We start from the raw sequence: 23,682 nt of genomic DNA, 5'->3' as shown, positions 1-23,682 counted from the left end.
ACGATGAACGAGAAACGAAAAAAAAAAACGAAAGAAAAAAAAAAAAAAAAAAAAAAAAAAAAAAAAAAAAAAAAAAAAAAGAAAAATAAAAAGGGGACACAACCATTGCGGAGATGAGAAAGTATGCGTATATGTACGTACGTGTATATGGAACTTCTACCATTTCGATTCGATAACGTTAAACTTACTCAGCGAATACGGATGTAATAAATGGGATTAGCTAATCAGTCTTATGTTAGAGGCTCGTTAACGTCTAGATTGAACTGCGTGTCGCGTCGCTCGCGGTGGATTCTTTCCTCTGGTTCGCTCCACGTTAGCTCTACCGGACTGCTTCTCCGCGATGCACACGGATCGAGAGCATTTTTCGTTCGTCGATACACCTCGACTCTCGCATCTCGAGCTAAACAGTCTACGTTCTCTCGTCTGACTCGGAAGCACGACGGAGCGCGCGCGCCTCCGAACCGTTCGTCCGATTTCTTTTTCCCTTAACCTTGATGGCCCGAGAAACTCTTCGTCCGTTAATGGCCGTTTTTCGACACGCTCGCGTTAGCACCAATCGAGAGAGAACGGCGGGTCGCGGATGCAATCGCCGCGAGCGATTCTTCTATTGCACGATTTCGAGGATTCCTGTCTGAGAATCGCGATTTCCCTCGAACGAATGAATCGAGCCACGAAAACTGGACGAGGTTTCTCGCGCGGTCATCCCGAGGAAATCGCAGAGAATGAATATACGAGGTGAGACGCGCGTGTGTGTGGGGGGTGGGGGTTATCTTGAATCGTCTTGGATCGACTTGGATCGTCTTTGGATATGCGAGAAACGAGAACGAGGATAGATGGCGAATGGAGAGGTTCGCGTTTGAGAAGCTCGGCCCCGTGCGTAAGTGCCAATGACGATCCGTGATTCGATACTTCTCGCAACGGGCCGATCTGTCTCCTCGTATATTCCCTCTCCGACCGTCGTCGAACTACCTAACCTACGATAATAATGGCATTCGAAAAAGCCTAGAGTTGTGCAAAATGGCAATTAAACGCGTCCATTCGCGTCTATTCTTTGTAAAATATAAAACCGCCGTATCCGATCGGCTGGCTCGCCTAATTGCCACTTTGATTCGTAAACGCGGTCAACGAAAGGAAGCCAATGTTCTCTTCACCGTACGATGAGTTCGAACGAAGAAAAGCGCATTAACGGAATATATATATACATACAGGCGCGCGTGTGTGTGTCTGTGTCTGTCTGTATGTATATATATGCGCGAATCGTTAACCTGAATCTTCGACGCGATCCCGCGTTTAGCCGTATTTCGGCCATACGCGTCAGGCCGGTAGAGGTTACGCTCGTTTCGTTTCTGTCGCTTTTCTCCGTTTCATCGGAAAACATTGTCGATCTCTTACTTTCGGCGTGAAAAGGCAGTGTCTGCTGTAACAAGCGGATGCGCGAGGATAAAAGAAAAAGAGAGAGAGAGAGAGAGAGAGAGAGAGAAAAAAAAGAGTCGATGTACCTTACGAACGTAATATAGGAGATATATACTTAGAGAGACGAAATCGAGGGACGTTCACGTTTCTACGAAAATAATTCGTCAACGTCGAGGAGGACGCGCGTTCGATCGCGTCCAGAGACTTAAAATACGACTTACGATTTGGAACCTTTCGTTTCGACTGCGTCAATGGCGCGCTATCCTAGTGCGTGAAGAACGCACGAGTCACGGGGTTATTGGAACGTTTGATCGCGAGTCCGGCGAAACTCGCCTAATTGTTTCACAGACACTGCCCCTTGCGAACGTTCGTTCGGTTGCAAAATAGGTCTGTGTCACATCAGCCGGAATAATATCTCCCTGGTGGACCGCTCGTTGCCGTGATAAAGCGTTCGCAGGCGCCACGTTCAAAGACTGACTCCACCAGTCCATGCACGCCATCTTGGATCGCTGCGAGTGGATCCAAACGCACCCGTGTCGTCGTGACGACCTAGCAACGACGAGTACCGGGTGCGACCGCGTTAACACTACGTGGTCGTGCTGCCGATGTAACCGTTGTTCAAGGTTTCCGGCTTGTTCACGTACTCCACTGGCGACAGCGTTTCCTTCTTCTCCATACCGTTGTCGATATCGATGGCGTCTATGGACGGGAAGTCGACCCGCAGCGGTACCGTTTCCCGCTTCTCGGCAACCGCCAGGATCTCCGGACTACCGTTCTCGTAGTCCGGATTCGCCAGCTTGGACGAGTTCGGACTGCTGAGGAAACTGCGTTTACTGGGGTTCTTCGGACTTCCTGACTTGTTGCTGATCGACAGCTGACTCAGGTTGCTTCTAGAGGCGCTTTTCGCGTTTATGAAGGGCGAACTCTTCACGGACTTCAAACTGTCCTCGACGAACGGTAGGTTCAACGCGTCCTTGCCAGAGGCGACCGAGTCGGCGGAAACGCCGTCGAAATCGTCGAATCCGGCCTTCAACGGCACGTTCGAGGAGTTCATGTCGTGACAGTTTGAGGTCGCCTTGGAGTTCTCGCCGTAAGAGTCCATCCTGTAACGGGGACTGAAACTGTTTTTAATACTGCTAGGCTCGAAACTAGGCGCAAAGTCGCCGAAATCCTGCCGTAACGGGGAATCTTCTTCACCCTCTGCTTCCTCCTCTTGCAGATCTTGCAAGGAGGACAATTCCAGGTGCCTGCGCGCGAATCGAATCGTTGCGTTAGAAACTAGCATTAGCCGTGTCGTTACCCTGACGTCGGAAAAGATATGCTATGCTCACTTGTCAATCTGCGGCGAGTTGGACCTATTTTGATTCCTGGCTTCTACACCCTCCAGACTGTGATAAAAACTCACGTCCTGGAAACTCTCCGAATCGATGTGCTTCAACAACATGGTCGCGATGTCCATAAACGTAGGTCTCCTCGTTGCTTTGTGCCTCCAGGTACGCTTCATCAGTTCGTACAACAACTCTGGGCAATTTTCTGGTCGTTCCATAACTCCTCCGTCGATCACGTACCGTAATACCTGCGGGAATAGGGGTAAGACAAGATCGCTGCAATTTGCCACGAGGATCTCGGCGAAGAAAGTACGCGTACCTGCTCGTTCGATAGACCCTGATAAGGCTGCGATGCGAAGGTCACCATTTCCCACAACACCACTCCATAGCTCCAAACGTCGGAATAGCTGCTGAACACGCCGTCCTTCAGGCTCTCCGGAGCCATCCACCTGACAGGTAACAGGCCCTTGCTACCCTTCCGATAATAGTCCCTCTCGTAGATGTCCCTGGTCATTCCGAAATCTCCCACTTTCACGGTTAAATCTTCCGCGACCATGCAATTCCTAGCAGCCAGGTCTCTATGAACAAACTTCTTGGTCGAGAGATACGCCATCCCGTCAGCGATTTCGATCGCCATCTGAAGTATCCGGTCCAACTTTGGCGACACGTTGGTCAGGCTCTCGCAAGTGTCGGGTCTGTGGCTTCTCAGGTACCGCTTCAGATCTCCATTTACCATCAATTCCATGATAACCAAGGTGGGTTGACCACGAGTCACCACGCCGAGGAGCTTGACCACGTGGTGAGCGTCGAAACCCCTGCGAGAAGAAGTTTCGGATAATCCGTAGAACGCGCGCAACATTCCACCACGCAATTACTCGATCGATAGATTTTGTTCTTACTTCATCACGGATGCCTCGTTGAGGAACTCGATTCGTTCCCGGTCAGTGGCGTCCTTGTTCACCGTTTTCACCGCGCATCGTACTTCCGGCTTGCCCTTCACGATGTCCTTGGCTATTCCTTCGTACACCATGCCGAATGTACCGGTTCCCAGCGACCTGAGCATTTCGATCTTCTCCCTGGGCACCTCCCACTCGTCCAGTACGTACGGCGTGCTCACGTACTCCGGGTTCACGGTAGCGATCAGCGTAGACACGTTCGGCGCGTTCCTCAGTAACTTCCGTTTGCAGACGTAGAACGAGATCAAGCTGGCGATCGCGATGAATACGCAAAACAGCAACCAGAACACTACCCAAAAGGTGATGATCGTGTACCGTTCCTCGATGTAGAAGTACTTGACATTCGTATAGGCACCGTATCCAGCTAGACTGGTCGCTCGGACTTTGACGGAGTAGTTACCAGCGGGGAGCTCTTTGAGAACGTACCTGTTGCCCGCCTGCGCGAAATCCAGCCTCGTGGTGCACACCACGGTCGGTTTATACTGAAAACAGAGTGATCCCTCGTTCACGCGACGCGAGTTGATCGCTGCTGAAAATTCGTCAACGCGATTTCACTCACGTTCTGTATGTCGACCCTCTTGTACTCGATCTGGTAGGTGATGATCAGACCGTTGGGTTCCGATGGCTCGTCCCACTGGAGCGTGACCATGGTGAGGCTGTTGTTCTCGCCGGATATGCTTATCTTGAAGCTGTTCGGAGGAATGTTGTCCGCGCTTTCCAGTCGCAACGTTCGGAACGTCCTCATACTCTTGGTGGAGCAGTTCTTGTACGTGTCGTTCATCTCTGTCGCCCTGCACGCCTGTACCTCGATGTTATACGCCGCGAAGTGGTGCAGGTTCTTCATCACGAAGGAGAGGTTCGTGCTGGGTACCATCTGCTCGAACGCCGTGTACACTCCGTTCTCGATCTTCTCCATAGGCTGTGCGTACACGAGAAAGCGACGATAGTCGAAGAGAGCGAAGCTTAAACGAACTTACGAAAAGATTTCGAGCGCCGCTTTGTTACCTGATCTCGGTCCGCTGCCTTGGTCTTCCTGGACGAGCCGAACGACATGTCCGAGACGTCGCGTTTTCTCCTCGGTTTCCGCTTCACGTACACCTGGTTGTGCAAAGCGTCCTCGAAAGCGATCGCGCTGGATGCTTCCTTCTCTCGCAGGGACTGGTCCGTTTCCCGATCAGCGCAATCGCAAGTCCCGGTCTCGGGCATCATCTGCTCCTTCTCCTCTTCGATCCGCTTCCTCTCCTCCTCCGCGATCGAGATGGCTTTCTTGTCCGGCAGCAGCATGGCTGATAGATACACGCGTGTCATTTGAAAGTCTCGACGAGACAGGGGTGATGGAAAGAAAGAAGAGATCGGTCTACTTACGTTCCTCGCAGTAGTTCCTCTGATCGATGAAGTTGGCGTCATCCCGCTCCCATCGGCCATAGATCCGATAGTACGTGAGGTTTCCGTTCTTGTGAAGAGGAGGCAGCCAGGACATGATCAGCTCGCTGCTCGAGTTACTTCGAGTGGTAAGAGACCTGGGCGCGCTGGGTGCTTCCGGCATCGTTCTGAAGTACGTTAAATTGCTCTGCGCGCCGGACCTCTCCGTCGCAATCGTGTAAGTCTTCACGTAATAAGCGTACTGCGTGTAGGGCTTCAGCTGAGACAAGTAGTGCGTGTGCACGTTCTTCTCCTGTCGGCCGGTCCCGAACTTGCCGCCGCTCTCCACCTGGGTGGTGTTGGTGCTCGCGGAGACGTCGTCCACCTTCCAGCCGTCGCCACCGCAGGCGTCTCTGCCGTCGTACATCGTCACGTTCTTGTTCGGTGCCTCGATGAAGTACACCACGTAGCCTAGGAGAGACCTCGCGTCGTGATGGACGAACGGCTCCCATTCGATCACCGCGCCCCACGGAGACTTCTTGCCCACCCTGGTCTTCAGCTCGGTCACGTTACAGGCGACCTTGTCGCCGTTGCTGTTCGGCGCCACCTCGTAGTCCGTGAACGGTCCCAAGCCAGCCTTCTTTCGCAGCATCTCGATTTTGTAGAGGCACAGCTTCGGGTTCAGATGGAAGAAGATCTTCCCAGGTCCGTCCCTTGACTGGATCTTGATGTCCTTGTGCAAGCTCCAGTCCCAGAGCTCCTGCAGGTTCTGGTTATCCATCACCAGCAGAGAGTACTTGGAGTTGTCGATGTCGTTGCCACGGATGATGCGCAGGTTCTTGAGGAAGTTGAGAGAGATCAGCGGGAAGCTGCGCACGATCTTCAGGTAGCCGTCGATCTCCTCTATGGCACTCAGGCTGTCCTCCAGCTCCTTCACGATGTTCTTGCCGCCTCGTATCTGAATCTCCAGGCTACCCGTGATGTGCGTGCATCCGCGGAGTTTCTGAGCCGAGGCGATGCTGTCCACGTTCGTCCCGGCGCATTCCTTCTGACATCGTCCCTCGCACTTCTTGCACGAGATCTTGCCGTTCGATTCCTCGTCCATGTAACCTGGCGGGCACTCCATTATGCAGCTCCCGTTGAATGGCTTGTGCGGATAGTTGGACACGTAGAACACCTCTCGCGGCTTCTCCATCCGCAGGCACCTCTCCTCGTCGATGCATCGATGGTTCATGAACTCCAAGGTGCCGTTCGGACATCGCTCTCTGCACTCAAAGCCGTCCGTTGCCAGGTCCTTGCACACCGCGCAGTCACGGTTAGTCGGCCCGGTGCAGGTCCCCAGGCACGACGGATGGCAGCATCTCTCCAGTTCCGATTCGTAGCAGGCGTTGTTCTCGCACTTTCGGTCGCAGACTGAAAGAAGAAAATCAGGTGACGGATAAGACACAGGGAGTTCGTCGAAAACCACGGGGTACCGATTTAACCTTCGGATCAGAAGTCGCGAGTCATCGCGAATTTTTGATATCGACAAAGACCGAACAAAATGGCGCGCGACGCCGGGATTTCAGGGGTGCACGTGTAGGAAAACGATCGGGTGGCTGCTGTGTTCCGGGTAAACAGCTTCGCGCGTGTCGCCTCGCCGTCGTGACGTAGTCCCGTCACGTTCCTCGCGAGGACCCCTGGCGACTTTCCCTTCGACTTTTACTGTAATTTGTGCGGAAGGGGGCGCTTGCTCGGTAACGAACGCGTCGCGATCGATAGCCACCGTAAACGCAATCGAGTTGTCCAATAAAGATCTCGAACCCGCGGGAACCAAACGTGTCCGAACCCTTCGGTCAGACCGAAGCTAGAGACTTTCGAACGACTCTCTGAGCCGAACGATTACCCGCGTTCTTTCGAAAGTTCAAGCGACTCGCGGTCGCTAGCACGGCGACATTTAACGCACTCCCGTCAGTTTTTGCCCGCGCAAAGGTCCGTTGGGTGTAATTTAGAGTCGTAGCGCCCACGGGTGAGCCGCCTACGGTGGCCGGCGTGTCGCGCCGCCGCCAATTTCTCGCCGCCCCTTTCCTCCTCGCCACCAGACAGACTCCATTTTCCGCAAGGCCAACGAATAATCGGATAATTTCGGAAGGAAGGAACGATCGAGAGCTGGTCGCCGCGCGTGGGAGCCGCGGCCGCCCAAGATAGCCAGCGCGTGTCCTTTTATCTTCGCGTCGAACGACCGGGTCCCACCGAGAGATCCGCAATTTCCCCTGCGACGTCAGCGAGCCTCGCGTTGGACATCGGCCGACGTCGTTCCGGGAAATTCGCAACTTTGTCACAGGCGGAACGCGAGAACCGACGAGCTCCCGGAGTGGACAATAACAACGGGGGTGCGTGGTTCGTTCGACGTTAAACCGGTTTTCGCGTAAAGAATAGGTAAAATCGTGCTTTGACCTACAACCACGTGTGAGGCTCGTGGTCAGGCTTTTGGGTCGAAACTGATTATCACGAGCCTGGCACGTGGTACATCGGTCGGGTCAAAAGTAACTATCACGAGCCTGGCACGTGGTACATCGGTCGGGTCGAAACTGACTATCACGGGCCTGGTACGTGGTACGTCGGCCGGGCCAAAGGTAGACACCACGTGTCACGCCCATGACATGTCGATGTGCCCCACTTCAAAGATACATCGATAATATATTTTCTTAAATATATTAGAAAAGTGGGTACAACTTAAGACAGATTTGCCGAGCCGCGGAATGGCTCGAAGGCTCGACAGTTCTGTTTACGTTTTGGGCCACGCTGTTGAATGTTAAATCGTAGGACAAAGAGTTAAACGAGAGTTACTTCGTTGGCAGTGTTGCTGGTTCCAGCACAGGTATTCGTCCGATTTGGTCGACCTCTGCGGGCAGCGCTTCTCGCACACCGGGCATCCGTTCTTCCGATTATTCGCCTGTGAACAGAAAACGAGCGAGATCAAGACTAAAATCAAACTGGATTATTAAGGTTAAACTTAAGATCATAATTCGATCCTCGTTTGCCCCGATGATCTTGACACAGGGGTGTCGTACGACGCGGACGTACGAACGCGAAGCGATTGCTGGCACACGTGTGTTCGTTAGGGGTGGCCACCAACGCGTGGTAGTGGAGCGACGAAAATGGCGAACAAAGGGGCGAGTTTACCTCGTTGTTAGGTGCACGCCGGCCAAGAGAATTCCTCAACTTCCGCGGAGGCTGTAGAGCGCAAGAGGTCGGATCGATACGTCTGGCGCCTTCTATTATTTATTTTTATCGCCGTCCTACTATTTTCCGGCCTTACCGAAACTTTTATTTTCATACACCTCTGGAAACGCGATACGCCTGTACGTGCGTGGCTTTTGTTCCAGCGTTGCGCCGGGCTTCGTCCTCTGAGCTCGAAATCTCCCGATGAAACGCGTTTCTCGCGTTCCTTTGCCGACGCGAACGTTCATCGGCCACGAAGTTCTTTATATTTTCATATTTCTTCCTTTTTCCCCGCTTGCCTCGTCGATCTCACCGGCACCCCGTTACGTAGTTTACACCGCTGTAAAATACCTAGCGCGCGCGGGCGCTAGCTTCCGGTCCTCGCGCCGCGAGCGTAATCCCGCGACAAAGCAACAGAGGAAACGAGCGAAATTTTCGAACAGGAAAAAAAAAAGGGAAAAACGTGGATACAGTCGAAACAATATTTCGCGCGGTGTTCCAGTCGTATCGGAATAGTTCCGGCGCTAAAGCGGAAGTCGAGGAACGGCTGACTAAATTGTGGAAAATGGTCAATGGACGTTGAACGATAGCGAAACGCGTGGCTGATCTAGCCAATTTGTGTTTCCTCTTTTATCCTCGAGGTTGTATCAAAATTCTCCTCTCGTCTCTCCTTTTTTCCGTGTATTTTAACGCCCATCCTATCAACCGGAAACGCATCTGCGTCCGAGAGGAGGAAGACGATACGACGAAGACGAACGACGTCGTTGTTAAATGAAATACAGGAAGAGCCGAATTGGAACGGTAAAAAATTGCGAAAATCCGAATTCGTCAGTGGAAATATTTGCCCCGGCGATCGAACAATGCGACGAACGCTGCCCTCGAGGATCTCGCCTGGCTGAAAGCTCTAAACTTGGCGACGAACCCTCGACCCTCGACCCTCGACACGCTCGAATTTTTTAGCGCGCCAGCCGGAAACTAATTAACCCTCTGACCCGGTCACGTTCCATCGATCACCCTCGCGACCCGTTCCCGCGACAAGCCAGCGTGTCCTATCGGCCGCACTCGAGAAATCAGATATTTATCGGAATTCTCTGGGGTTACGAAGATCAACAAAACAAACTCGCGGCGTAGTATGCTTTTCGCGCAGTGAATGAACCACGCCATTCGACCGACCGTTTATTCGCCATCTGCACCCCTCATGCCCACTGATAACGGGGATTTTTGCGACGAGGAAAGCAATATTTGAGAGACGATGAAATAAAAATTAAATTTTTCATCTAGAGAGTGTGTGTTCGAGAGAAACGATTTGTATCGTTGTTGAACGAATCGGGTGATAAGATTGGGGCGAAATTTAAGGGTAAATAATATTGGAACCTCTGTGTGAAATTTGTGAAAACGCAGAAATTTTTGTGGGATTTTAGCGCGAACGAAAGAGACGTATAATGGGTAACTGAAATTAATTCTCTTTTTAATGTACACACGTTGATAATTAAATTTCCACGCGAGGGTTTAACCGTTTCAGTGCCACAGGCTTTTGTGGAAATTCGAGTGAAAAGTGCCACGCAACGCCATCACGCTTCTTTCGTGTCACGTCGAAACAGTTATAGAGGAATGTATGCACGTTTATAAACTTTTGTAGCATATTAATTCGTTTTACTACCACGTCGGGAGACTTCATGCCGCAACGAGACCGAGTATGCTGACTAATTAGCTGGTTCTCTTTAGATGCTTTTCGTAATGTAGTTGAATATTTTACATATTGTACGTAGACTAAGGAAGAATAAAGAAGTGAGGCAGTAAACGCCTAATTTTTTATTGTTTCGAGTATCGATTGTCGTGCAAATATCTCGTCGAGTCAAAGAAAAGGATTTTCTTCGTAATTCATGGTTTCCATGGTTTGCATATAAAACAGACCTATTTCAAATTCTCGCACAGTGGCGTGATTGAATAATATGAGGTAGATAATTAGTCCCAAAATTGCGAACAACTCGATGAATCTAATAAAGAAATTCTCATTCTTCGTGAGTCCCGTATTTCGTACGTCGAAAAGGAGCTAATTAACTCATTTCGAATTTTCCTACAGCGGTGTAATCGAACAACGCGTGATAGACAGATAGATAATTGGTCCCAAAATCATAGACAATTCGTCCAGTCAATGGAAGAGATTCTCTCCCTTCATGGATCTCATATTTCGCAACCATTCTTCGGAAAACGACTGCCTCTATATCGAATTCTCCCACAGTGGCGTAATCCAACGACGCGAAACATAATTGATCCCAAAATTATAGACGACTCGTCGAACAAAAGAAAGGAGATTCTCCCTCTTCGTGGATCTCATATTTCACATCCATTTTTCGGAAAACGACTGCCTCCATATTGAATCCTCCCACAGTGGTGTAATATACCGACACGTGATAGATAATTGGTTCCAAAATCATAGATATCTCGTCGAATCAAAGAAAGAGATTCTTCCTCTTCATGGATCTCATATTTCGCACCCATTCTTCGTAAAACGACTGACCCTATATCGAATCCTTCCACAGTGGCGTGACCAAACGACGCGAGACAGATAATTGTTTCCAAAATCGCGAACTCGCCCCAAGTGAAAGAGAGAAAAAGATGCGAGAGACGGATTTATCTCGCGGAAGCGACTCGCACGCGACTCGTAATATACGACGCGTGAGCGTCGGGGAAATCAATAAAGAACCCCGATGCACACGCTTGGCCGCGGCCGAAACGGCGCGATGCGTTGCATTTCCATTAGCGAACAATGAAAATTTAAATAAAAGTTGCCGATTAAAAAGGGTCGTCGTCCACTCGGGCCGGCCGGTCGTCGGCCCGCCCTTTTTATTAAATCCACTCGCCACCCACCCCTCGGCACCCTCCTCTTTCCGGCACCCGTTGCACGCCGGAGGAATAATTCAGAACGTATCGCGTGGCAATTAGCGTCGGATTTTCCGCATCTCCTGATCCGCGTGCACGCCCTCCTCAATACTCTTCTCGCGCGTGCTCATCGACGCGCGGCACGCCTTCGCGATCGGCGAATCGAAATTTCCCAACCAAGCCAAAGTAGAGCGGCGTGTATTCCATTAACTCCTCCAGGCTCGGGGTTTTCCGATGACGAAACGCAGCTCGGTTCCGCGAATCTTTTTTAGAGTGTTTCGTAGCCAACGGAACAGGTACGATTAAAAAATGTAAAGGTAGTTTATTCTTGTAACCGTGCTAGCATCTGTACGTTACGCTGCTCGCTCGAGTTTAAGTCCCCTCGTTCAGTGACGAGATACGCATACATATCGAACTATCAGTTCCCAAAATTTTCCCCACGCATTCTTAGAATTGTCTTGCACACTGTCTTCCAAAAGCAGAGAAACGCCTTGGTCCCGTGCACTCTACATTTATACTTGACCGCAGGATAGTGTCAACTAGGAGCTGATCTTCCGTCGCTCGAGTCTAAATCCCCTCGTACACTAACGAGATATAAACATATATCAAACTATCAGTCGTCCAAATTTTCCCCATGTATTCCTAATACTGTCTTGCACAGTGTTCTCGAGAAACGCCTTGGTCCCGTGCACTCTACATTTATACTTGACCGCAGGATAGTGTCAATTAGGCGCTGATCTCCTGTCGCTCGACTCTAAATCCCCTCGTTCGCTAACGAGATATGCATACATGTCGGATTATCAGTCGTCCAAATTTTCCCCATGCATTCCTAATACTGTCTTGCACATGATTCTCCAGAAACGGAGAAACGTCTTGGTCCCGTGTACTCTACATTTATACTTGCTCGCAGGATAGTGTCAACTAGGCGCTGATCTCCTGTCGCTCGACTCTAAATCCCCTCGTTCGCTAACGAGATATGCATACATGTCGGATTATCAGTCGTCCAAATTTTCCCCATGCATTCCTAATACTGTCTTGCACATGATTCTCCAGAAACGGAGAAACGTCGTGGTCCCATGTACTCTACATTTATACTTGCTCGCAGGATAGTGTCAACTAGGCGCTGATCTCCTGTCCCTGGAGTCTAAATCCCCTCCTTCACTGACGAGATACGCACACATATCGGACTATCAGTCGTCCAAATTTTCCCCATGCGTTCCTAATACTGTCTTGCACAGTGTTCTCGAGAAACGCCTTGGTCCCGTGCACTCTACATTTATACTTGACCCCAGGATACTGTCAACTAGACGATGACCGCCTGTAGGCAATGACTTCCTACATAATTTTTCTTTCTTTGCAGTTCTGCTCGTTCTCCTGACTATTAACCCCCCTTTATATGCTCGTGACAGGAATGACAATAGAAAATAGAAATCGCATCTCGCCGAGATCAGAGCGTATTTGAGGGTCGATCCATCTCCTCCCGATCTCTCGCGATCCCGGCTTCCGATACTTCCAGTCATCGACCAAGACTTAACCTAAACCAAGTCCAAAATACACGAGAATCGTGGGCAAATCACGGCCCGTAGAGCGGGAACTCGACGCGGGTAGCTGATATCGAGGTACGTGCGTGTCTGACGCGAGTCACGGCCGATAACGAGGCAGCGCGACGCGCTCGAGGGCCGCGTGTTTCAGTTCGGAAATTAACGAGTGCTCGCTGGAGTGGACTGGCTGCGATTCCGCGTTACGTCGCTCTCCCAATCGCGTTTTTCGGCCGCGAAACTCGCGATTGCGATCCGTTCCGTTCCGTGCAGCCCGAGCGAAAAACGCGTGACTCGGGAAGAAGGGACGCCGGGAGGGTGGACCGATGCGCGTCGCCACGAGGTGATTCGCTAGTTTGCCACTCGCACGAATCCACGCGTTTGTTCCGCATTCAACGCGAATTAACGATGGCCACCGGGTTCGAGCACCCCGATGGGCCCGCGTAGGGCTGGCAGAGGGTTGACAGGAGGGTGGTATACGCGGCGAACCGTGGTCCATAGCGACATCGAAACGATGTGGGTTTAAGAAACGTGGTACGTGGATCTTCGTAACATCGTCAAATCGATCCCCGATCCTCCTCGATCCTCCGAGACGCAGCGAGTTTGACAGCTGCTGCGTGTTCGTACGGTTGGCGTTTATTTCTAGACGTAATCGTTTGGAAAACGTAGCGATGATGGTCGACTCTGCGATGAGCTGGATCGCTGTTCGTGGAGCGTTGAGAACGACTCGGTTCACCTCTTCGCGGACGAGATGACGATATTATTACCCCGCAGACGGAGAGGACAGTCGGTCGGTCTACGCCAGAAATAGTTGGTCGCGAGCTGTGCCAGCAGAGAGATTCCCTGATTTACGCTGGAACCGGGCAACATTATTGCCCTCCATCGGGCAACATAATCACGGAGGAGCGTTCAGGCATGGGCAATTGAAGTCGGGCGTTCCGCGAGGATCTCGTTCCGCGGAACTCGCGCGAGTCGCGGCGGACGCTGGAACAAAGGGACTCGGGATGGAAGAAAATAGCATCCGGGAGCGCGCGCGTTCCAACGTCGGACGTGTCGAGCCGAAGCGAACGGCTACGCGTGCTAACGATTATTTATTAGCGGCCAAATGGAATTGTTTACAGACGCGAGGGCTGCCAACGGAACGGTTCGTTGCTCCACGCCGGAATAATGCCCCCGGTGCTTCGGTGGATCGTCAAATTTATGCCAAGACGATGTCGACTTGGCCCACAGGCCAGAAGGCGCGGCCATTACCCGCTATTCCGACTTCTTGCCATACAAGATGGAATTCCCGTGCCAAGCTTTAAATGGTACGCGTCCCGTCCATGCGCAGCGTTCTCCTATTCGCTGATTTTATCGTGGGATCTGTCGTTGCACTTGCTATCGTCTAAATCGTCCGATTCGTAGATCACTTACCGCCGTCGACATGTCCTATGCTTCCGATTTTTCCAGAATTCTGTCAACCGTAGGGTCTACCGACGTATCTGCTCTATAGTCGAAGTCGTCCGAATCGTAGATCATTTACCACGATCGATACACCCTAGGTTCCAATTTTTCCAGAATTTCGTCAACCGTAAGATTTCCCATCCTATTTGCTTTATCGTCTAAATCGTCCGTATTATAGATCACTTACCGCGATTGACAGATCTCCTATGCTTCGATTTTTCCAGAATTCTGTCAACCGTAGGATCTACCGTCGTACCTGCTCTATCCTTCAAATCGCCTGAATCGTGGATCATTTACCGCGATCGATTCATCCTATGCTTGGATTCTTCGAAAATTTTGACAACCTAGTGTAGCGGCATCGTTCTCACCCTCGCCGATAGATGGATTCCTACTCGAAGGAGGTCGAGGACTTTCTCGCAAGTGCTCGGTAACAATCCTCCGTTTCCTATATATACAACTTCCAAACCTTCCAATAGGTAGCCTTACTGATGCGTCCACTACCAGGCCCAGGACGAAACCATCCCTTCCCTTTTATTTCGTCCTTTCTAACACCGCCGCCACATCGAGGATACCTGCAACAAACCGACCACACGCCATCCGTGGGGGAGGACCCCCGCAGTTAGGGGATTTACCGTCGCACCTGTCATCGTGTGCCTAAATCGTCCGACTGGTGGATCACTTACCGCCACTGACGCATGTTATACTCCAATTTTCGTCAATCGGTAGGGATCCTCTGTCACACACCTGTTTATCGTCTAAATCCGATTCGTGGATCACTTACCGCTATCACGTGTTCTCCTTTTCCAGCCTTGGCGATCAGGTCCCAGTCGATCGTGTCAACGTAGCAGAGCGTGGGGTTCTTCTCGAAGCGGACGGAGCCTCTGACGATGGTTGTGAGATGGTGCAGCCCGATCTCCTGCAGGTTCATCATCTCGAACGCGACCAGGGCGTAGTTGATGAACAGAGAATGGCCTCGAATCACGGTCAGGTTAGGGAACAGGCGACCGATGCTTCGCAACCCTTTTACCCTACGGCGTGCACAGAGAAAACGGAGAGAGATGAGAATAAGAGAGAGCAGGAAGGAAGGAGAGCAGCAGTTGTGAATGGGAAATCCGGCTCGCCGGCAGCGCACTTTACGACGCTTGTAAAAAGTAGCCAGAAAGGGGAAACCGACGTGGAAGGAAGAAGTCGGCGGAAGGAACCGGCGAGATAATAACGACGTACAACCGACGAGAAGTTTAGTGACCCTCGACGACGAAGGAAGTCGTCGGGATAGGAACGGAGCTTCCGCTGGCCTTGTCGCCTTCGTCGGAATTCCATTTACGAATGATTAATCTCCCCGACCTCGCCTAATCCACCGATTTTCTACCTCTCCGAATCCTCCACCGATTCCACGTCTTCCTCGTCATTATCGTTTCACAGCGACAGCGTATAGCTTTGGGACTCTATGCTCTGCCAAATTTACCAATCGATGAGAAATTCTAGCGATCGTTAGCACATCTCCACTGCGCCAAGAATGTCCCACGTTGCTCCACTATAGTCATACTCGAAATAATAAGATATCTCGCGTCTAGAAATGGCTAGAGATCGCTGACCCAGGCCATCGGAAGCTTTTTGTTCCTCGCGGAAGCGTCGAGCCGAGCCAAGTGCCTTCGAGAAAATTCCCTTACTCGGACTTGGACTCGACCCGGAGAACTCGGGGATTACCTATACAGCAGCAGGTATCCGGTGATCTCTTTCAGCTCCGGGAAAGAGACGTTGGCATACTCCGACGGCTCGGCGTTGTCGATCAGCAAAATTTGTACGAAGCCTTGGACTAGTCGGCATCCCTTCAGTCTTGAGAAATGACGCACGCTGTTTCTTATGTCTATGCTTTGGCACACTGCAACAGAAAAACGTGCAATCCGTTTAATCCACCCGGTCACCTAGCAGACGCTATCGAATTCGGCGTCCCGACGCATCGATCGGCTCCCGGATGTCCTCGTTGCACCATTGACAGCCAACGTTCAGTCAAGGATCTCGAGGACGAGACGACGAGGACCATCCGAGGTGATTGCACCGATTACGATTCGTCAGGACCAAACTTGGATCTCGATTTTCGCTCGTTTCGCGCAGGAAGATCGCGAGGGAGGGGTGAATCGGTATGCAAAAGATTGACGAGGAGTGGGACAGACCCTCCGATATCGGTGGGTGCACGTGTGCGCGGAGACGGTGGTCCCGGCGTATTGTCGTCGCTGGAACAACCGTGACGAAGCGTCGAGTCGTCGCGGTCAACTGTAACGCTGGCTAAAAATACGCGCGCCGGCTGGCATTGGGATAAACACGAGGCCGATCTAGGCACGCGGTCGCCTCGCCTCGACTCGTTTCGCGTCCTCTGCTCTCGTCGCTGTAACGCCGCTGTCACCGGCGTGTCCGCGGCGTCGCTTTTCCACCTGCGGTTAATCGTCCGCGTCGCCGCTTACGCGCCGCTCCAACCACCCTTTTGCTATGGCCAATGTAGCTATTACTTTGGCAGGAGTACTCGAAACTCGTGGGTGGGAATTAGAAGGACGAAAAGGGGAGTCTCAGTCACGGATAGTCATAGTCCTGCTTGGTTCTTCGAGATGTTCGCGAAGGAGGAACGCGTATCGTAATTGGTAGGTGAGTCAACTTCCATAGATAGGTTAATAAGTTAAATACGGTGCTGATTTTGCTATACTTTCTGCTCAGGTGGCAGCCAGTGAGCACTTGATGTCGAATGCTCGAGAATGCTGAAGAGTATGAACAGAAGATTACTTTGTTTCACTTTGTCGTTTGGACTGTGAGAATGGTGCAGTCGATGCACAAATATACAAATTATAAGCAGAAGATAATAGGATGAGGAATGCCAGAAAAAAGGCAAAAGACGATCAGTGAGAAAAAGCTACGGTAGTGTAAAGATCTATTTCAGTAGGGGGAATTTAGTTTTTACAATATATTAATTGTCATTAACAATTTAATCCTAGATAGTGTCGGACCAACGCACCGATGTCGACCAAACAGAAAGTTCACTGTCAGTTCCTAGAATCCATGCCGTCCAAAGGAAAAGTCCACTGTCAGTTCCCAGGTACCGACGTAGCACTCAACGTGCTAATCCTCCAAATGCCAATGTTTCGTCCGATTATTTTACAGGAAGTATTAGTCTGACGATGTTCATGTCTTTCTAGGAATGTAAGTTTTGTAGGCTTTTGTGTTGTTACTATTATCGTTGTAATTTCTTGAATGAAATTGCAGTGTTTATCATAATGTGCAGGGAACTATATACAGTTGTATAACAACTGTAGCGACCGTCATTCTCAGCCTCGCCACTAGATGGATTCCGACTTCGAGGACTTTCTCGCAAGTCCTGGGAAAACCTCCGATTTCTACATATATAACTTCCTGATCTTCCAATCGTATCCCGGTATAGGGTAGCCTTACTGATGAGTCCACTAGCAGACCCAGGACAAAATGCATCCCTTCCTTTTCCTATCGTCCCTTGCAGCATCACCACTCACACAAGGATATCTCCGACGAGGTGACTTTTCAAGTACGTGGGGAAGGACCCCCTACATAACGAATATATAAAGTTTATTACACAGTGAAATATGTGTGCATACTTATGCAAATACAAAGAAATACACACATGCCTTGTGGATATTTTACAGTCGCTATAATGCTCTCTGTGCTGTACTGATTTTGACACTGAATCACTTTTCAGATATCAGAAGGCGCTCGTCATCTCAGGGTCTACCAACTGACGCAGGGATATCACCTCCGAATCCACAGATTGACACGGAAATACTGTAGATAGGAATTTATATCAGGAATTTGTATTTTTAGGAAACAGATTCACCGAGGCTTGCAAGAATCCTCGAATCTCCTTGTTGGCTCCATCTAGCGGCGAAGGTGTGATCGGGTACAGTTATATCGCAGCTATGCAGCTTGGATGCTCGATACCGGGTCGCCAAGAGGGATCATCGGAAGTGAAATTTGAATAGATCCTCGACGCCGGAGCAGCGAGATCGGTCCAGCGTTCGAATCGCTTCGGCCCGTTTTAGGTTAGGTCAGGTAGGTGGATGGAGATTGGCGAGAGATCGGCTGATCCTCTCAGGCTGGGTCAAACTTCCAGGCCTTTCTACGCTCGGAATCCGCGTCGGCCGATTTTTCAGACGAGCATCGGAGAGCTAGGAGTCAAGTGCACTCGGAGGATGATGGGACACGGTCGTTTTCCTTGAACGGATCGCGGACGAAAATCGAATCCGACGTGGCTGGGTGTCACCGACGCCCACGCGACGCCCACTAGGCTTATTTGTCAGCGACCGATTTTTCTACCGCGCGGACATTATTCCGGCGCACAGCGAAGAAACATAAATCGTCGAGCGCGGATTGAGACGTCGAGCAATCGGCGACCTTCGATTTTTCGAAATCGACGTTGTAATCGGTAAGTTTCACGCAATTTTTTACGCGTGATTTATTAATCGATAGTTATACCGTTCTTCAATTTTTGCAATTTAGAAATAAACAATGCAGATATTCGGTTGGCGTGGAAGAAATAGATTACCTTCGATTTTTTGAAATCGGCGCTATACTTGTCGAATTTTATGTCATTCTTTTATTTGTGATTCGTTAATTAATAGTTCGTTCTTCAATTTCCGCAATTTGGAAATAAATAATGAAAGCATTTGATTGGTGTAGAGGAAATAGGCGACCACCGATTTTCCGAAATCGGTGCCATAATCGGTGAGTTTCACGCGACATTTTTCTACGATTTATTAATTAATAATGGTATAGTCCTTCAATTTCTGCAATTTGGAAATAAACAATGAAGATATTTGGTTGCCGTGGAAGAAACAGGCGACCACCGATTTTCCGAAATCGGTGCAATAATCGGTGAGTTTCACGCGACATTTTTCTATGATTTATTAATTAATAGTGGTACAATCCTTCAATTTCTGCAATTTAGAAATAAACAATGAAGATATTTGGTTGCCGTGGAAGAAACAGGCGACCTCCGATTTTTCGAAATCGTCGCCATAATCATTATGTTTCGCGTGATTAACGTAATAGATCTCCGTTTCGATAGAGGTATGTAATGGCAAATTGCGTTTCATTATTTGCCTTTTATTTTTTACCACCGAATCTATTAAAAGGTTGCACTGCCTGAATTAACTGTCATCCTCAGCTACCGTGGTTAATAGAACATTCCTAATGAATTTTTTTCCCTCGCGGACATTATTCTAATGTATGGTAATCTCTGAGGCGGCTCCATGCAAATCGACCTTTCATTTTTCAAACTAGGCACCAGCGTTTGTTCTAATTAATAACCACCGCATATGACGCGGCTTTTTCATCCATTTTATAATTTTCCTGCCTTGGTAATGATTAAACATTCGCTATTCGTGCGCTTCTGCATTTGACTGAAGCACGAAAAAAGATGGAGGGAAAACAAACGCGTCTGTGAACTGGATTTTTGCCCCGTTAAATTTCCCGCGATTTCTACAATTGTCAAATCGGTAGGAAAATCGCATTGGCCGGCACGGAGACAGGGATCAATTGTGATCGATGGAAGATCGCGACGAATCAGCTTCGATTTGCACGCGGAATCCATCGTATTGCACAATGATCGCCGATTTCCTGCAGCCTAATTACACTGTCCAACAAATTCCAACTTTTTCCCTAATCTGTAATACTCATTTTTAGTTATGGTTTATAAAAAATGTATGAATTGCTAAGTTTATTATTAATAACAAATTGTTTGCAACGTAAATTTATAATAAAAGTGAAAAAACTAATAAATTACTGGTTACTACTTGAAATTATAAAGAACTTATGTTAAAATATATATATAACTTGCAAACAGTTCGTAAATTATTCCACTTATTGTTAATAACAAATTAGTATTGCTAATAACAAATTCTTTGCAACGTAAATTAATAATAAAAGTGAGAAAATTAATAAATTACTAGTTATTGTTTGAAATTATAAAGTACTTGTGTTAAAATATTCAAATAATTTGCAAAAAGTTTATAAATTATTAAATATATTGTTAATAACAAATTAATATTGTTATTAACAAATTGCTCACAACGTATATTTGTAATAAAAGTGAAAAAATTAATAAATTATTGGCTATTAGAGTGGAAAAGTAATAATTAATGGAATCGGAAAAGTTCGAAAATTTGCGATCGGGGTGGGGGAATCGGCCGATCAGCGGCTATATAAGGGACGCCGCTCCGCTGGTCAAGTCATTTGCCGGTTTCGCGTCGCGAGTGTAACATCTAAATTTTTCCGTGCGCGCGTGTGGGGATGGGTCCGAAGTGAGGTGGGGTTGGCTACCCCATCCACCCCCCAGCCCCTGAAACAATTTAATAACAATTTTTCTTTTCAGGACTAATTTTTATTTTCTTTCAGGTTTTAATTTTTTCTTTTTTTTCAGATTTTATTTCTTCGTTTCTATTTATCTTTGTTTGGATATTCGAATATTTAGTAGAATATTCGAATGTTTTGTCGTTGGATTGTTTATGTTACATCATTGGGATGTTTATATCTCATCGTTGGATTGTTCATTCCATTTTCATTTATTTGATGATTCCATTTGATATCCATTTCCATTTATTTTATTCGATTTAATTAATATTTATGGTTTATATTTGTTTGTTTTTATTATGTTTTACTAATCTTTTACTAATTCATTTCTTTTCAGCATTTCAGATTTTTCAAGACATCGTTGAACGGAATGTGTGTGTTTAGACCTAAGTAGTTGTAAGCAGTTATAAGATAGATCTTTAGAGTAAGTATCATGTGCGTGCTATCCGTTCAAAGGTAAGCCACCTAACTTGGAGCGAAATATATACATTCCCTTACCCCTCTCGTTACCAAATAGAACATAATTGTTCTCGCGATAATCTCGCGATCGTTCTTAAGTACCGAATAGCCTACGCGACGTACTTCCCGTGTACTTGACAACTCCGTGTCGCGTAAATCATTCTCACGACTCGTCTCCGACACTCATTTCTGCCACTGTCAATCTCGTCATGCATCGGGATCTCTGGTGGCTCTCGGGCTGGTGAGGCATCTGGAGCAATACGAGGGTCCGTCGACCTTAGTCGTCCTGGGTGCCAATCCATGCACACGACCGGGGGATGGGCACTGCAGTCGGAATCATTGCAAGAGCGTGCCTGCCTGCCCTTCTAGCACTTGGCGGCTATGTGGTTATGTTTGCATAGAGCCGGGGTATGGAGCATGCGCGTGATTCCGACTGTTAGGCCTCGCATAGGACCCTCGGATTGCCACTGGGTGTTTCACTGGTTCGTTAACTGCCTTAGATCAGCGAGTAAGCCATGGCGAGGTCGGCGGTGGCAGGGTGGGCAAGGTCCGATCGGGAGGGTGCTGTGGCTGGAGTTGTCTTGTACATGGGAGTGCATCTCGTAGGCTAGTCGGTCTTTCGAATAATCGCGAACCGAAACCCCTTTCGTAAGACACGAAATATAATAAAGTGTCTGCAAAGTCAACTTCTGTCGCTCCAGGTTAGACTAGGATATCTCTGATACGGATAGCGCCAGCAGGCTGTGCCACGAGGGCACATGTCGGGTCTCGATGCGTAGCCACCTCCACGTGGTGAGACCTGGTAATTCGAATTAGTTTCCAAAAAAAAATCTTTAGATTTTTCTTTGGAAACTTATTCCAAGCTAAGAGCTACGCACGAAGTTTAAGATATTTCCTATCTCTTGTAAATTTTCAATGTTCCCTCTGAACTCTGAAAATGGAGAGTAGGCAACATCTGTTTAAATGATATTTAAATGAAGAGGAATTAAGCTAAATAAGGAAATGAACACAAGAAAGGGGAGGTAAGTAAGTAAGGTAAGTATAAGGTAAGTATAAGGTAAGTATAAGGTAAGTATAAGGTAAGTATAAGGTAAGTATAAGGTAAGTAAAATAATTCAAATGTACTGCCAAGCAGCAAAAGTATTGTCCGAGAATTCTTGGAAATGACGTCATTTCTCAGAAGTGGCACGGCGAGCGACCTCCTATCATATCATGTTATCCCAGTACAAAGACGCGAAATCGGTCGAAATATTTCTCGCAGAGATTGCAGAAGTATTGTCCGAGAATTCTTGGAAATGACGTCTTTTCTCAGAAGTGGCACGGCGAGCGACCTCCTATCATATCATGTTATCCCAGTACAAAGACGCGAAATCGGTCGAAATATTTCTCGCAGAGATTGCAGAAGTATTGTCCGAGAATTCTTGGAAATGACGTCTTTTCTCAGAAGTGGCACGGCGAGCGACCTCCTATCATATCATGTTATCCCAGTACAAAGACGCGAAATCGGTCGAAATATTTCTCGCAGAGATTGCAGAAGTATTGTCCGAGAATTCTTGGAAATGACGTCTTTTCTCAGAAGTGGCACGGCGAGCGACCTCCTATCATATCATGTTATCCCAGTACAAAGACGCGAAATCGGTCGAAATATTTCTCGCAGAGATTGCAGAAGTATTGTCCGAGAATTCTTGGAAATGACGTCTTTTCTCAGAAGTGGCACGGCGAGCGACCTCCTATCATATCATGTTATCCCAGTACAAAGACGCGAAATCGGTCGAAATATTTCTCGCAGAGATTGCAGAAGTATTGTCCGAGAATTCTTGGAAATGACGTCTTTTCTCAGAAGTGGCACGGCGAGCGACCTCCTATCATATCATGTTATCCCAGTACAAAGACGCGAAATCGGTCGAAATATTTCTCGCAGAGATTGCAGAAGTATTGTCCGAGAATTCTTGGAAATGACGTCTTTTCTCAGAAGTGGCACGGCGAGCGACCTCCTATCATATCATGTTATCCCAGTACAAAGACGCGAAATCGGTCGAAATATTTCTCGCAGAGATTGCAGAAGTATTGTCCGAGAATTCTTGGAAATGACGTCTTTTCTCAGAAGTGGCACGGCGAGCGACCTCCTATCATATCATGTTATCCCAGTACAAAGACGCGAAATCGGTCGAAATATTTCTCGCAGAGATTGCAGAAGTATTGTCCGAGAATTCTTGGAAATGACGTCTTTTCTCAGAAGTGGCACGGCGAGCGACCTCCTATCATATCATGTTATCCCAGTACAAAGACGCGAAATCGGTCGAAATATTTCTCGCAGAGATTGCAGAAGTATTGTCCGAGAATTCTTGGAAATGACGTCTTTTCTCAGAAGTGGCACGGCGAGCGACCTCCTATCATATCATGTTATCCCAGTACAAAGACGCGAAATCGGTCGAAATATTTCTCGCAGAGATTGCAGAAGTATTGTCCGAGAATTCTTGGAAATGACGTCTTTTCTCAGAAGTGGCACGGCGAGCGACCTCCTATCATATCATGTTATCCCAGTACAAAGACGCGAAATCGGTCGAAATATTTCTCGCAGAGATTGCAGAAGTATTGTCCGAGAATTCTTGGAAATGACGTCTTTTCTCAGAAGTGGCACGGCGAGCGACCTCCTATCATATCATGTTATCCCAGTACAAAGACGCGAAATCGGTCGAAATATTTCTCGCAGAGATTGCAGAAGTATTG

General features: G+C 48.5%; 1 protein-coding gene across 1 annotated transcript in view; it reads right to left on the bottom strand.

Annotated features, from left to right (window-relative positions):
* Positions 1–1,673: 1,673 nt before the first annotated feature.
* The window catches only part of LOC108548025 (insulin-like receptor), a 36,972-nt gene continuing 14,963 nt past the window's right edge, over positions 1,674–23,682 (bottom strand). The window contains exons 2-11 of the mRNA XM_017900791.1: positions 15,835–16,009; positions 14,909–15,155; positions 7,889–7,994; positions 5,063–6,472; positions 4,703–4,983; positions 4,257–4,616; positions 3,641–4,179; positions 3,061–3,556; positions 2,745–2,989; positions 1,674–2,660 (exon numbers count right to left, since the gene is read on the bottom strand). Coding sequence (XP_017756280.1) covers positions 2,000–2,660; positions 2,745–2,989; positions 3,061–3,556; positions 3,641–4,179; positions 4,257–4,616; positions 4,703–4,983; positions 5,063–6,472; positions 7,889–7,994; positions 14,909–15,155; positions 15,835–16,009 — 4,520 coding nt within the window. The 3' untranslated portion in view covers positions 1,674–1,999. The remainder of the gene's footprint in view (positions 2,661–2,744; positions 2,990–3,060; positions 3,557–3,640; positions 4,180–4,256; positions 4,617–4,702; positions 4,984–5,062; positions 6,473–7,888; positions 7,995–14,908; positions 15,156–15,834; positions 16,010–23,682) is intronic.

Source organism: Eufriesea mexicana, unplaced genomic scaffold (genome assembly GCF_001483705.2).
Source record: "Eufriesea mexicana isolate 0111107269 unplaced genomic scaffold, ASM148370v2 scaffold1358, whole genome shotgun sequence".
Taxonomy (NCBI): Eukaryota; Metazoa; Arthropoda; class Insecta; order Hymenoptera; family Apidae; genus Eufriesea; species Eufriesea mexicana.
Note: the sequence above shows the minus strand (reverse complement) of the source record. Positions and strands in the feature narration are given on the sequence as shown.